The following is a 15842-nucleotide window of genomic DNA, read 5'->3' on the forward strand; positions in this document are numbered from 1 at the left end:
AGCCATTTGTAAAACACAGTGGAGGCTCTGTCGTGGTCTGAAGCTGCTGAAATGCAGAAGTGTTAAAGATCTTGTCAAAATTTAGGAAAATATGAACAAGAAGGAAAAGTGAGATCTGGATCCACCATCTGGAAATTATCTGATTGGCAGCAGCTTCATTTGTCAGCATGACACTGATCTCCAGCTCACTGCCAGTACAGTAAATTCATACCTGAGTAGAAAAACACATCAGTCATGAATTGGAATTCAACATTATTGAAGGAGTGTGAGATCATCTCTACAGAGATTAGAACAAGAGTTAGGACAATCGTTGCAAAACTAGAACTTCTACAGCTTCCCTGGCCACTTGCAGATTTATAACCACATTCATTTCATTTTTAAAACGTTAAACTGCATTTTCCCCCCCACAAGTTATTTTCCTACCCCTGACCGTGCTATTGCTTTGTACGACATAAGGGGGCACTGTTGAGCTTAAATTAAACCTAATATTTTCCATGCACGTATGAACAGTGGGACTTCTAAAAGAGTAGCTTTTTATCACGTTAAACAAAATTCACCAACCTGTTAGGGTAAAACTCACAAGTAGAAATCTCCCACTTGTATATCAACAAAGTCCAGACAGCACAAAATGGTATTTCTCAATAAGTTTTACAGATACACCTTAAAACAATGACATTAATAATGATTTCCCCCCTTTTTCATTAGAACTGTCACGTATCTAAGTGAGCTGCCTCCGAGGCCTTCTACATGTCGTCAGACTCGCATTACACTCTCAGAAGATTTTTTTTTTTTTCTCATGGCAGCAGCAACATTTTCAGTACTTAGGGAGTCTTTGTCTGGCCATCAACAAAAGCCCTCGGATTGCTGGTGAGGCAGGCTCAGAGTACAGCTGCATGCGTGTATGGGCAGGTCAGAAGAATGACTGGAGCTCCGGTGGGCTAAGCACTCGGAAAAATGCAGTTTGGTGAGATTGCAGATTAGGAGGGAGGTGGGAGGGGGACAGGTGTTGATTCCATGTATGGGGAAACCCGCAGGCACACTCTACAAGGAACTGAAAGAAAATAATTGATGACGGGGGGGGGGGGGTTGTTTGTTTGTTTTTTCAGGATGGAACTTTTCGTATAAGAGAAAGTGCCGAATAAAGCAAACAGTTCTCTAATCAGAGTAAAGTCTGGTATACTGTGACATTTAGCGCCTTTTTTCTACTTTAGCGATGGGCCTAACTGCAGGCACATTCCCAACATGCAGTAATAATAATGAGTGAACCGGGGCTTCTCATTGGCCCGGGCAGCAGCCAATGGAAAGGCAGGAAATGAGTCACAGGTCTGTCCGCACTCACCTGATACTTTACCTGACGGCGCTCAGAACCAGCGTCTCATTACCTTTCCAATACAGTCTATAACTGAGGCTCTTTGTGTCCTGTAAAGTCCAGCAGTCAAGGTGTTCCTCTGTATTTGGGCTCAGCAACACAAAGATAAGGAGCAATGGCTGTGGCTAACTTCCAATACATAACTCGGATGAGCAGTGGCTTCAAGGTCTACATTTTAGAAGGTAAGCTCGATTTACGCTTTTTTAAAAATGTCCTCATGTTTCTTGATGACAGTGAATACTTGGATCTGTGGAAATAAATCTCTGCTGTGGTTGTGCCATATCATTTACTTATTAGTATGCGTATTTAATATGTATTTCTCAATATGATATGAACTATATACAACATCTGTGTTAATTAAGTGGCATTTAGTCTGTCTGTGATATTTAGGTGAAGTCAGGCAGAAAGAATCAGATACGGTGACAATCAAATGACAGCGATAAGTAAACAATCAAGTATGTGTACTGCTAGAACCACGTTTGGCTTTTTCGGTTAATATATTTAATACACTGAATCTTACATACAGACTCTGTAAATACTCACCTGAGGCTTTAACTGAGCTTTTCTAAACCATGCGTTTCTGTTGGGTAACAATAAAATCAGATTTAAATGCAGTGAACCAAAAGGTCAGGAAGCATTTTCCCTCTGCTAATAAGGAAGAAATAACCATGCCCGAGGCATTAGAAAATCAGCATAGGTGTGGTTATACCTACCCCCCTCCACAAAGCCACACTGTGTGAAGGAATAGCTCACATGTGCTATTGGAGAGTTTAGATGTTAGGAAATGTGAACTGGAGTGAGCAGTGTGGGCGTGAAGGCTGTTTTGTTTTTCTCTAGGAATGCAAAACCAATTTAAACAGACTGTCTCAATTCAGTGTGGCACCACAGACTATTGTTTCTTTAAATACATCCATTGGCTGATTTGAATACAGTTTAGCACTGCTGCCCGTCAGTGTGGATTTCCAAGTGTTAACGGAACACACAGTGCAATTGTGCTGCCATTACATTTTCAAACAGTGCTTGTGTTTTGGCTGCATGCATTACACATCAGCCTGGGGATGTGACTGCAGGCTGATTTGCCCAAACGCCCCCCTGTGTGGCTTTGGTTGACATTTGATGGGTGATAAACCTGCAAAAGACTGAGACATCCAGCCCATTTAGTGTGTCTGTCCTGCACTGTAGACATGCTTTAAACTCCTCTGATTGAACAAGCCACTGACATCAGCAGCTGCCTGTCGATGTGTTTCGACTTGTGTAATTGCAAAGATCCAGGATGTGTACGTGTTTCGCCTTGATGGCCTTTTCACAAATGGTTGACGCCCAAATCGGGGTCCTCAGACACGGAGAGCAGTTTGATGTTTTTGCACTCCATCCAAACAGGGGGAAAAAAACTTGTTTGCGTGTGACTGGGCTGAATGCCAATATGTAGAAAAACAACATTTACCGTTAGCATTGAATCAGCTGTGAAGTGTTGTAACCCTCACTGATCAGGTAAATCGAGTTCTACAGCTTAACGGAGTTTACGATTAACGGTGACAAAAAAAAAAAAAACGCTTTCCCACGAAAAGCAGTCGTGCAAGTTGATGTCATGGATCAAAACAAGCAGTTAAACATCATTGCCAGTTAGATACAATCACAAACGTCACAATATACCGTCAGTGATCTGACGTAGGATCGGCGTTGGCAAAGGGACCGCGGGCACCCCTGATGGGGTCGTGTTTCTTTGAAAGTCTGCATGCTTCTTCTAATCCCGCATTTTAATTTTGCTCTGCAGGTCAGCCTCATCTCAGAAGCGAAGACAGATACAGACATATGACACACGACCGGGCTCGAACCCAAACGGTGTATCCAATCAAACGCAAGCGCAGCCACGAGAGAGGTCTGACTTTGGAGGAAAGGTTGGTTGAGCTGTTTAACTTTCCTAAGAACATTTTCTTTTGATAGATTCAACTTATTAAATGCAAATTCTGTCAAAAAAAAAAAAAAGACAGCAACGAGGGTCTGAAACTCTTTCAAATAATTGTTTCAGACGAGAGCGAGCGATGAGCCGAAGCAGGCTGGCCCAGAGAGCAGCCCCAGCAGTGTTCAGCAGCCAGCAGAGTCCAACACAAACCCTGAGTCCAACACCCAGCCCCACCAGCCCTCTGCCCACCCATGTGTACTACACACCAGTCATGGATGAACCCCTTGCCCTCATCAAGAAACCCAGAAAAGAAACTGAAAGCGCAGAGGAAAAGAATAAAGGCACCTCTTCCAGTCAAATCCAGGTAATTCAGCAAAGCTTGTCTAGAACACAGGGTATTTAGGAGGTCATACTGTTTACCCTACTGTATAACCTCAGCATAGCTTCAGGCCACCAACCACAGGGGTCCATTATCTGTAGTCAGTGAATCCAGCTGCACAAGCATTCTGCATCTAAGTGTGTCTGCAAGCCTAAGCTTGCCTGAGCTATGCAATCCAGCCGGATTCGGGAAGAAAATGTGAGTAATGGAGGGAGGAATGCCATCAACAAGACCAAACAGACTGCTTTCTCTCTGACCTGTTTATGCCACCACACTGGGAGGGAGCTGACTTTCACGCGCAAACCCAACCAGTTTAATCGGTTTTCAGATCGTGTTGTTTTTAATTTAAACTGTTGCAGTTGAAGAGCGAGTACACAGTCAGGTTTAGCCAAAGTCAGAACAAAAACACAAAGTTTGTGGAATGAAACGAAAGCTTAAAACCAGGGTTACAACCTGTGCTTCAAGTCTAATTACTTTGAGTCTAATTACTGACCCATTTCTTTTTCTTTTTCTTTTTTCCAGATACGTCCCTCTGTGATCACTTGCGCCTCCTCGTTACGAAACCCCTCTTCAAGATCCGTGGGCCACTCATCAGGTCAGTCTCACACTCACTTGGAATGAGCTCATTTACCCAGAAGGTCACTCCCTAGTCATCACACGTGCCTCATAGCACAGCCATACCACGCACTTTTACTGACTCACTTAGGTGTGTATGTAAAGGTTTGCCATTCGTCTTCTATATTGCAGTGGTTCCCAAAGACAACTATGATAACGTCCTCGAGGAGCATTTCCAGAGGAGCTTGGGTGTTCACTACCAGAAAGCTCAGTCCCAGCAGCTCTCCATCAGCGTGTCCGTCGACGACCACTTTGCCAAGGCTTTGGGAGACAAGTGGCTACAGATTAAATCCAAGTCTTCCTCCTGTTCTTCCACACCGCCCAGCAGTCCAAGTGTCACTCACTCCCCCACCTACAGCCACAGCCCAAATCTGTGCCGCAAAGAGTCCACAAGCAGCTCAGTGCTAACGCCCAGCCACTGGTCTGTCAATTAAAGTAGAAATGGCATCTGATCCTGGTGGAAACTGGACTCTTTGAGACTTTTAACATTTCACTGCCACTCTGCAGACGGCTCTGCTGTCTGTCTGGCTGCAAATGCCAGTGCAGGAGTTGACAGAGCGAGCTTACAGATGCAGGAGTGCTGTCAATTTGGATCTCCGCGTCTACAAGCTTAATACAGCAACACAAACAAATGTAGCATTATTTGGGACATCGACATATTTTGTTACATTTCTATCCTCCGCTTGCTTGATAGCATTTGAAAAGCTGAGATAATGTAGATGGTGATGTGGGATGATTGGGGAAAAAATCCTTTACATTTCTTTTTGTAAATGTGTCATTTCTCTGAATGCCAGTTACACTGTATTATATTTATAATCTGATACCCCTGGGTGCTTTACAGTCTAAGTGACTAGCCTATCTGCTGTAAAATGTGCTTTTAAACTGTACACAAACCAGACAATTAAAAAGACCTAAAATTCATATCTCGTAAACCATGTTTTTGTTCCCTGAGTGTGAATGGTCTGGACAACAAATGTCTCCAGAAAATGGGACGTTGAAATAAAAATGAGTAAAATGAAACGAATCGCCTTTCAAACTAAAGGGACGTGAATCCAAGGACACCTTGTTAAGATAGGGCAGGGTGGCATACCAGACAACCTAATTTCAGTAGTGAGTCAACGTGTGTCTAGAACACATCCGGCACTGCGTTTTAACTAGCGGTTGATGATACACACAGGAGTGGAAATTAAATGGATGTACGGGTAACTCATTCTGTACTTTTTCCTGGAGGTTCTACAGAATGTAGGGAGCAAGTTCCAGCAGGCACAAAGCTTGTGCTTTGACATTCCTGTCTCCTGAGAAAATGACTGTGTAAGATCCTACAGATCCTGTTTGGCAAGGGATAGGAGGGAGGGAAAAGTGGAAGAAAGGGTTGGGCTAACATAGGCCTGAGCATGAGAACCAGCCACACTCTTCAGTTACTGATTTGCATGTCCTATCTTGCCTAATTTTAAATGTAAAAGGAAACATAGCAACAACAAAAAATTACAGTGTTGGGCTAGCTGAAAAGAAGTGGGGATTAACCCAACTGTCATGAAAAGCTGAGCATATAGGGGAGAAAGCTTTAAATGAGGGGTAAGTTGAAAGAGCAAAGTGAAAATCCTCCTACTTTAAAACAACTAAAGCTAAGTATTAAACGTTGGCTTTACTCGCTTATGTGGCTTTAGTTTAAAGATCTGCGCAAAAATCTGAAATCCACCAAACGATGATGTGAAGTTTGCACCTAACAGACTGTGGAGGGGGTGCATGCATACAGCAGCAAACAGTGACCAAACTGCTGATTATTCATTTTTCTCCTTAAGACACAAACTGGTATTTCCACTCATCAGCCCGCGTAACCTGAACACGGACAGGAATGCCACCTAGAGGCCCTCGGGTTACCCATATACGGCCGACTTTGTCAATGACAAATGGTCTCTTGTTGCATTATGGACGAGTCAAATAAGCAAAAGCAGAGCTCTGTGGGTAAACCTTTTGATGGGGGGACCTTAAGAAACTTAAGAGGATAATGCTTTTCCCAGTTTACCGCTAGGAGGCGACTGAACATCCCTCTTGATTAATAATCCATTTCACATGTGCTTTCATATGCTCTGACAATGCAGCGTGAGTGAGTGTGTGTGTTTACTTTTCATTGAATGTTTTACACGGTAGGAGGAAGTAATCTATCTAAAAGGAAAAATGGGTGTGATATTCAGTGCTAAATGAATCTGTGAGTCGACCACATTAGCTAATATTTTTGCACCAGATAAAGTCATACACTGGATTACACATACACTCTGTTTAACCAGGGTAAAATATTAACATGTCTCATATATCAACCACCGCAGTTCAGCACAGCTAAGCTGAAAGTGGCTCACAGATATAAATTATATAGATCAACCTGCCATGAGAATGTCAAGAGAAGGGCTTCTCATGCTGCTGCAAAACAAAATGCACATTGTTGTGTGAGGCAACAGGGGCTGGTCATTACAATCCTAAATACCTCAAACATGACAGAAAACACCATTTAACTCGTAGCAATAGTAATTAAGTATGCCTCACTATACAGGAGATTGACTAACCTTTCTGGGAAAGTTCCTTAATTTCTCTGGTTTGTCAAAAGTTAGGTCTCTGTAAACAAATTGAGAGACTTTTTCTAAACAGTTTCAATTCTAAGTACTAATCTCCTGAGAAGATGATTGCCTGGAAAGATTGCGTTTCTGCGCTGTGGCTTTGTGCTCGGTTCATTTTTCAGAGTTCGTCTTCGAGCTATGTACTTAAATGACAAAAAAGATAGTTATCTCGGATAATTGTTTAAATACAGATCATTTGGATTTACGCTCACAATCCCTGACTGGCAGCATCGTTCGTGGCTGCAAGTGAATATGATAAGAAAGAAGCCCTTTAATGCAGCTCTGTGCTCATCCCCAGTTTCTGGAATTGCTGTTTATACGGAGCATTATGTGCGATCTAATCTTTAATATTTTCTTAGACAATAAACCTCTGTGAACATCGAAATGTAATGAATAAAAGAAATAAATAAACATTAAACAAATTATAAATATAATACATAAAAGGCACAATCAGTGGTGTGTTAGTGAAGGGCTATAACAAGTAAATATGACTGGAAAACCTTGCAAATGCTCTTGTTATGTAGAGCGTCTGATATTAAAGGAATAATGTGGATGAACACCACATGGGCATCATTTACATGTAAAGTAGCCACAGAAACAGTCACAAAAAAATGAATCATCTATGTTGTGGGTGGACAACAGATATTCATCTGTGACTGTAGCTGATTAAAGCTGCTGTGTTTCTCAATCTGATTTTTTTTTTGCTTTTGGTAATGTGTGATGACTGTAGGGGTGTGTATGTGTTTAGGCTAGTGTGGGAAAAATATAATAGTGTAAAATACTAGAAACACACATATATACAGCTGTGTTCAGTTTACAAATGCCCAAATGGATACAGGCTCGAATATATACGCACACAGTATATACACACATGCACCTCAAGCAGATGCTTGTGGTAGCCATCAACAATCTTCTGGCATGATTCTAGCTGGATATTTCACAACCCTTCTCGGCAGAACTGGTAGAGTTCATTTAAACCTGCTGGTTTCCTGGCACGGACCCAGCCTTTAAGCACAGTCTTCAGGTCGGGGCTTGGGAAGGCCATTTCAGAAGCTTAAACTTAGCCTGTTTTATCCAGCCGAAAACCAGTTTTGATGTGTGTTTGGGATCATTGTCCTGTTGATCTGTGTCCAACCATCTAGCATGTGTGCAAAGAAGTAGAGCAATTGGGAGGTAGTCCTTCTTCATCATCATCATCCCACCCACTTTGTGCAATGTACCAGTACCAGTGGCAGCAAAACAGCCCCAGAGAATGATGCCACGACCACTATATAGTTGGTACAGTTTTCTTACGTTTGAAGGCCTCACCTTTACACCTCCAAACATGCCTTTCATCACGGTGGACGGATAGCTCAATCGTTGTCTCATCTGACCATAAAACTTTTTACCTGAGGACATTTGGCTTGTCCATGTGGACAGCTGCAGATTTTAGTCAAGCTTAAAAATGCCAGTTTTGGAGCAGTGGCTTCTTTCTTGGTATTTGTTGGTCCGTGTAAAACCAATTCATGGTGGGCTTGAGCCTTGGTGCTTCCTGAACATTCTAACCAATTTCCTCTCACCTGAGGGTGACAGTTTGGGGCTTTTTCCTGACCTTGGCAAAGCGGTGACACACCCGAATAACTTGTTCTCCCGTTCAGTTGTTTGAACCGATGATCTGTGAATCAGCAGTTGTTTAGAAATAACTCCCAGAGAGCCTCCCAACTTGTGTAAATCTGCAGTTCTCCTCAGAGCTTTACTGAGCTCCTTGGACTATACCATTGTTCTGAGGATTGGTCAATCCAATGAGTGCTGTCAATCAATCTAATATCTTCAGCACCACTTATTAAAAGAGTTAAGTGAGTGTATGTATATATTTGTACAAAATAAAATCTATTTTTTTGTTTTTTAAAGTCATTAAAGATGTATGCTGTACAATCATTCCATGCTGGAAAAAGAAAAGTTCAAAGAAATTATTAAGACCAAAAATGTCCATGAAATTCATGCCCATTGTGAGTGGATGTAAACTTCTGACCATAACTGTATATAATTATTATTAGGAATGTCTTTCCTTGCGCATATATATGCTTAGTTTTCCACCATCCTTCCATTTCCGGACAATCCTTTTTAGGTAATTTGAACTTCCTGCATTCGTTGGGAAGGTCAAAATATTCCACAAAACCGGGCACTTGTGTGAACATGTCACAAATTAAATCCCACCAGCACTGAATAAATAGGTGATGAAGAGGAACTGATCAGCAGATTTGGAGGTACTGTACCATTTCGGAAAAAGACTGTGTTCTGCTGACAGCCTGACACTCTCCTGGAGTTTCTCAGTAAATGAACTCTTCATGGATGAGTAACCGATTGATGATCAGCACTGTTCGTGGCTCCTGATTCACATTAGTTACACTATGGCTTAGTGAGCTATAGAGTCTACACTTTCCTACAGCGAGTTTACTACTTTTTTGTTTCTATTTTATTTTATTTTTTTTAAGAGAGACGTTACCAGAGATTTGGAAGTAAACTACACACTTCAGCACAAAGTTTCCAGAGGCCTCTTTAACCTTGGTGGGTGAAACTTGCTAAATTCGACCAGCAGGTGGCACCAAAGCCCCGTTTGTAATATCTTACTCAGTCATTTTAAAGTTTTAATGTCCCCGTTCTTAGAAAATTGGTAATATTCGGGGAACACCGCACTGTTTATATCCAAACAGCAGAAGCTTAACCACCATAAACAAACTGTCACCAGAAATATTTCACTTACTTTTCTTTTTGAATTAGACTGAAAGATGGGCTATTTCGGCAACACAACAGACATTTGTCTTTCCTCGGCGCTTGGATAAATATAATTTGGGGGATAAGGTTAAGCAATATAATCAGCAGAAAACTATAATTACTTTTTTTCCCCCATCAACAAGCTCGATAAACATTAGCCCGAGTGCAGCAGCGAGTGTCCCATGACTGCTCTGGAAAGGCGGGTTCTCACTTGAGGCGCAATATATAAACCAACCTCCAAAGGGAGCCTCAAACACTGCAGGCCGCTGGACTGGCACCTCCTCTGACATCCTCTCACTTTGCATAACACCTGCCGAGGAAGGCCGATCACCTGACAGAGAAGCCCAGCGAGCGCAGGGGACAACACAGCGGACACCTTTGCTTACACATGTAAGTGTCACCTACCTTTAATCTCTACTCGTGCTCCCCTTGTCTTCCCCCCTCTCACTCCTTTTGAATTACGTAAGGGCAGCAAGGCAGATTAACATACCTCTATTTTCTATAGGCCTGAGTGAGTACTAACAAACTAAGAGCCCAGTTACTCCCAGTCTCTCAAACCTCTTTCTGAAGTTTTAGGTGGGATTTGTTTGTGCAAGTGGGATTTGAAAGGCTGCTGTAGTTATGTAAGTCCCCCGCAGTGCCACACGCGTGGATTTACTCTCTTAACCGCCTATTAAACAAACTTTACTCGCCAAAAGTTAAAGAAAACTAAATCAGCTGCTTGTTTTACTGCAGCGCCATTTCCTCTCTGTGAAAACGCTGATTAACACTGAATGCTCAGTAAAACTGCACAGTTGTGCATTTTCCATTTTTGCCATACTTACCTGCTGCTTTGATCCTAGTCATAATTTAATGAATTGGTCCAACAAAACGCTGTGTGGAAATGTCATGTAGTAGCGGTAGTGTCATGTCCAACTTCAGTGTGAAGTGTATGAAGTGTTAATATACTGCTGATAACACGAAACACTTCCTTTTTTCTACCATTAGCCAGTAAATCATGGATACCAGGTAAAGCGGTGTGTACTGTTTGGTTGTGTCACGTACTGGAGTTTGGGCTTGTTAATATGTAACTCATCTTAGCCTTTCCAAGGATTGAAGATGAGGAGTTTCAGCCACTAACTTGTGCATTTCTGTGCCTGTTTTTGTGTTATTGCAGTGTGCATCATCAGAGGCTGCCCGTCACAATGGATTTCTCCCCCATCTGTATACCTTCTCATTTTACAATGAAGCCTACAGAGAAACCCTGCATACCTAGCTAGCAATTAATTTAAATCTCCTTCCCTTTGGAACTTTTAGATCTGAACTAAAGGGCTCTTCTATTTTTTATCGTGGTAGTAATTTATTTATAAAAACATATTACCTCATAAGTTACTGTTAAATTGCAAGGGGGAAAAGAGAAAAAATTTGGCTTGGGATAAGAGTGATTGTGACAAAAACTTAGTTATATTGTGAGAAGCGATGGATACAACTACATTAGCAACCCTGGCTGCTGCCACCACCGTGGCTCTGGCCTCTCAGTCTGGCATGTCGGGCTACCTGTGGCTGCTGGTGCTAGGCTTCATCATTGCCTTCATCCTGGCTTTCTCTGTGGGGGCCAATGATGTGGCCAACTCATTCGGTACAGCGGTGGGCTCTGGTGTGGTCACTTTGCGGCAGGCCTGCGTCTTGGCCACCATCTTTGAGACCGTGGGCTCGGTCCTGTTGGGGGCCAAAGTAAGCGAGACCATCCGGCAGGGGATCATTGACGTCCGGATGTACAACGGCTCGGAACACGTCTTGATGGCAGGATCGATAAGTGCTATGTGTGGTGAGTGCACAGACAGTGATGACGATCGGAGCACGTGTGTGCTGAAGATGTTCGGCCTGGTGTGTTTTCAGTGATCGCAACTGTGCCTTTGTTATCCAGGCTCTGCTGTGTGGCAGCTGGCAGCGTCGTTCCTGAAGCTCCCCATTTCTGGAACCCACTGTATTGTTGGAGCAACAATTGGGTTTTCCATGGTAGCCAGAGGTCACCAAGGGGTGAAATGGATGGAACTTCTGCGCATTGGTGAATACGTGTTGTTTTTTTTATCCCTACCCCACACTCAATAGATAGAAATAGCCGTTAAATATGAAATGCAAGTCAAATTAAAAGCAAATTTATTCCTAACGCATTGAAAATATGCTCCGCTTGTCCACAGTGGCCTCCTGGTTCCTGTCCCCCGTGCTGTCAGGCATCATGTCAGCAATTCTCTTCTATTTTGTCCGCAAATTCATTCTGAATAAGGTAAAGCTTATTCACTGGGAATACTTAATCAGGTCCATTAAAATAACGAGCACTCGTACTTCCTGTAGTCTGGAGGGTTTCAGCTGAGCAGTCAGGTCTCTCAAAGAGTTAAAATATAAACATAGAGGCACCAACAGCTGAACAGAGAACAGCTTGTTTCTGATAATTTTTGAGTACATGTTGCTACTTTAAACATATAACAGAGAAAGTCTGTATTTTTCACAGACTAATCCTGTACCCAACGGCCTGCGAGCCCTACCTATCTTCTACGCCATCACGATGGGCATCAACCTATTCTCTATCATGTTTACAGGAGCACCATGTGAGTATTACGTCATCAGACTGCACTGGTTATTTGTTTGATTGTTGCTTAACACGCCACGCTACTGCCACAGCAGTTGAAATCCTGGGATGAGGTGGAGAAAGGTCACATGGGCGAGTTGGGACTCAAAGTAGGTGGCAAATAAAGAGGAAGCAGTTTCATTAAAAAAAGAAAGAGAGGAAAAAACAGTCTTGAAGATGTAGAATGTTCTATATAAAAAAATTGCAAAGATCAACAGTTGTAGCGAGCAAACACAACAGGAAAATAATCAAAGTGGCTCTACAACAGATTCCGCTAATAAATGGAAAATTTCCATTCCTTTTTGTTCTGTTTGCAGGCTTGAACTAATCAAGGAGTCAGCTGGCCTGGGCCCTTCACTGAAGGCTGCAGGCCTGTGTGCGTGTGTGTCTGTGTGTGGGTCATGGAAATTACACATTGTAACTCCTGCAATGCAAAATTGCAGAGTAATACAGTATAGTAAACTGCATGCATGTTCCAGTCCGAGCATCATTTTTTGTTGCATGTCTTAGCCGTCTGTCCGGTCAGTAGAGTTCGAAGCCAGTTTGGCTTCACGTGCATGCTGAAGACGGGACACACCCATGCAGCTGTGGCTTTAATCGTGCGACCTTTTAATTGTTGTTAAGCCGCTGTTGTCTGTGAGGAAAAACAGGTAAGCTAAGTTATTAAATGTTGCCTGACTAAATTCTATTCACCTGTTTATCTATGCACTGCCAGCATTAGCAGGAAAGTGAAATTAAGTTTCTTTAACAGCAGTTTTGTTTGTTTATCTCTGGGCTGCAAGGCCGAACTCTTTCGCACTATCTGATTGTAGGAGCATACACTCTCGCTGATACTCTTCTGTGTAAGAACGAGCTGAAGTGCTGGAAGAGGCCGTTGAAACATTTTGCATAATTTCTTAGCAAACGTGAACGTCGCGTGACCGCAACCTACAAAATGTGATCTTGACTTTTTGGTTTATGTGAAAGCGTGAGAGTTGCGCTTTCAAGACGTTGCCATGTTTCTACAGTAAATCAAAGTTGTGCGTGAATGTGAAAGGGCTAACAGTTTTCTCTCGCTGTTTTCAAAGGAACAGAGCTGTGAATGAATTAGTTACGCGTCTGTTTCACCTTTTCTGAGACCGTGTTCTCTCTCGTTCCCCTGTCTTTTGTGCACAGTGCTGGGGTTTGACAGAGTGCCGTGGTGGGGTACGCTGTGCATTTCTCTGGGCTGCGCTGCCGTCACAGCCTTGTTCGTTTGGTTTGTCGTCTGTCCCCGCCTCAGGAAGAAAATCCAAGGTGAGTAAATCTGACTTTAGACTTTCAGACTATACTTTTGTAAATATGTTGACAAAAATATACGACTTATGTATTAAAATTCTATTTATTTCTGCACTGGCATCACTGCTTTCTCTTGCGTTAAAAATCTGAGTGCTTCTTTCATCCAGCACAAACAGCTGCTGCTCCCTGTGCAGCTCCGCTCATGGAGAGGAACTCCAGCAAACCCGTGCAACCGCAGCAGTCCCCAGTATCCCATGCACCCCGACCACAGAGCCCTCCAGCAGACAGTCAGAAGGTGGCTTTTAAACTGGGAGGCTCAGATGAGACGGATTTAGACAGCATAGATGCAGAAACCAAAGACCTGGACATCGCCAACGGTAATGACTTGAATCTGCACTCTAAATAGAGTATAACCAGAAGAAACTCCAACAGCTGAATTACATTTAACTATTTATTTTCATAGGTCTGAATGGGACCGTAGGCCCCATGGTGATCACTGATCCTCACAGTGGTCGGTCCCACACAATCCACAAAGACTCTGGCCTTTACAAGGACCTGCTGCACAAGCTCCACATGGCCAAGGTTGGCGAATGTATTGGTGACAGCGACACAGAAGAGCGGCCCATCCGGAGGAACAACAGCTACACCTCCTACACCATGGCTATTTACGGAATTCAAGGAGATGTCAGGTATAAAGACGGGGACGGTGGGCTGCAGAGGAGACCGAGAGTGGACAGTTACAGCAGCTACAGCTCAGCAGTGTCCAACAGGAGTGCAGCTCTGGACGAGAATGTGGTCCAAGAAGCTGGCACCGACCTTGCTGGCACGGACCAGGAAGAGGATGAGCTGGAAGTCGACCAGCCTGCCGTTTCCTCGCTTTTCCAGTTCCTGCAGATACTCACTGCCTGCTTTGGCTCTTTTGCTCATGGAGGGAATGATGTCAGGTAGGCAAGGATGTTTGTTTTTTCTGAAGAATTCATATACGTTGGTTTGTTCAGATGGCTTACACAAACTTTTTTTTCGCATTAGCAACGCTATAGGCCCACTGGTGGCTCTCTGGCTTCTGTATGAGAGTGGCTCCGTCTTGTCAAGTGCACCGACACCTATCTGGCTGCTTCTTTACGGTGGAGCCGGCATCTGCATTGGACTCTGGGTGTGGGGTCGGAGGGTGATCCAGACCATGGGCAAAGATCTCACCCCTATTACACCGTCGAGGTATGCGGCTGACAAATAAAATCCTTATTTGTGTTAAAGTCGAAGCATACTGACATTTCCTTCTCTTCTAGTGGATTCAGCATCGAGCTGGCCTCAGCAATCACAGTTGTGGTGGCATCTAATATTGGCCTTCCTGTCAGCACAACCCACTGCAAGGTAATGAAACTAAAGGGACTGTCTTTACTACAAATAGACACATACATTAGAAATAAGCTAAGCTTTCTGCACAAGTAACGTACACGGTGGCGCATGACCTGATGAGCTCTTAAATTATGTGCACACAGGTGGGATCCGTGGTGGCCGTGGGATGGTTACGTTCCCGGAAGTCAGTCGACTGGCGTTTGTTCAGGAATATCTTCATAGCCTGGTTTGTTACTGTTCCGATCTCTGGGCTGATCAGCGCTGCCATCATGGCTCTCTTCATTTATGTTATCCTCTGAGGCCAGCACTGTCCAGCGACACTCCTACTTGAGTTGATGGACTGCAGCCAACAAGTTGTTTGACTCTGATAAATCCTACGCCAATAAAAATGTCCTGTTTGTTCTCCATTTGCTAATGATTTATATTATATCATTAAGTCAAGGCAATTATTTTATCTCCCATGGTCACGTCCTTGAACTATGTAGACTCTAATAACACTCTTCAGTTATCCGAAAGACTGTGATCTTGTATATCCTTTTGTATATTTGTATAGAAGCAATGTTTTCATCAGATGATTCCCTTTTGACTGAAAAAGAACGAGCAGCAGTTGTATGTTTGGATATTTGGATACAGTAAAATATGGAGTTGCTTGATTTGATGATATTTCAATGTATTTTACTCACCATTAAAGATTTTCTTTTACAGAAAGATGCTTTTCTGAGTGTTAATGTGGGAGGGATGGATTATTAAAAGCAACAAAACATCATGATAAATTTGATCGGAAAACTGCTCATTAAAAAATGAACATTAGAGTTTTCACTAAGGTGGACGTTATAGTGAACCATCGACACTAATAGTGTTAGCGGTAGTGCATCTGATTCTCCTCAATGTTTTGGTGCTATTTCTGCAAAATCCACGAGGTGGCAGTGCTGCAGCAGCCTTTTTTTACACACACACTGACTCCTCCATACAGGAAGAACCTTTAAATG

The 15842-nt window shown here is 43.0% G+C and overlaps 2 protein-coding genes across 2 annotated transcripts; both read left to right on the plus strand.

Moving 5' to 3' along the window:
* Window positions 1-1364: 1364 nt before the first annotated feature.
* vgll4l (vestigial like 4 like) lies at window positions 1365-5187 on the plus strand. Its single transcript, XM_080894607.1, has 5 exons — window positions 1365-1551; window positions 3144-3267; window positions 3399-3636; window positions 4174-4246; window positions 4399-5187. The coding sequence occupies exons 1-5, from the start codon at window positions 1485-1487 to the stop codon at window positions 4698-4700; spliced, it is 804 nt and encodes a 267-aa protein (XP_080750733.1). The 5' UTR covers window positions 1365-1484; the 3' UTR covers window positions 4701-5187.
* Window positions 5188-9874: 4687 nt separating this feature from the next.
* Window positions 9875-15532, plus strand: slc20a1a (solute carrier family 20 member 1a). The gene is made up of 11 exons (XM_080894405.1): window positions 9875-10022; window positions 10789-11439; window positions 11539-11679; window positions 11813-11898; window positions 12124-12220; window positions 13396-13515; window positions 13665-13874; window positions 13961-14441; window positions 14527-14712; window positions 14784-14868; window positions 14997-15532. The coding sequence occupies exons 2-11, from the start codon at window positions 11091-11093 to the stop codon at window positions 15150-15152; spliced, it is 1911 nt and encodes a 636-aa protein (XP_080750531.1). The 5' UTR covers window positions 9875-10022; window positions 10789-11090; the 3' UTR covers window positions 15153-15532.
* Window positions 15533-15842: the final 310 nt, after the last annotated feature.

This window comes from Rhamphochromis sp. 'chilingali' (assembly GCF_963969265.1).
Source record: "Rhamphochromis sp. 'chilingali' genome assembly, chromosome: 10".
In the NCBI taxonomy this organism is placed as follows: Eukaryota; Metazoa; Chordata; class Actinopteri; order Cichliformes; family Cichlidae; genus Rhamphochromis; species Rhamphochromis sp. 'chilingali'.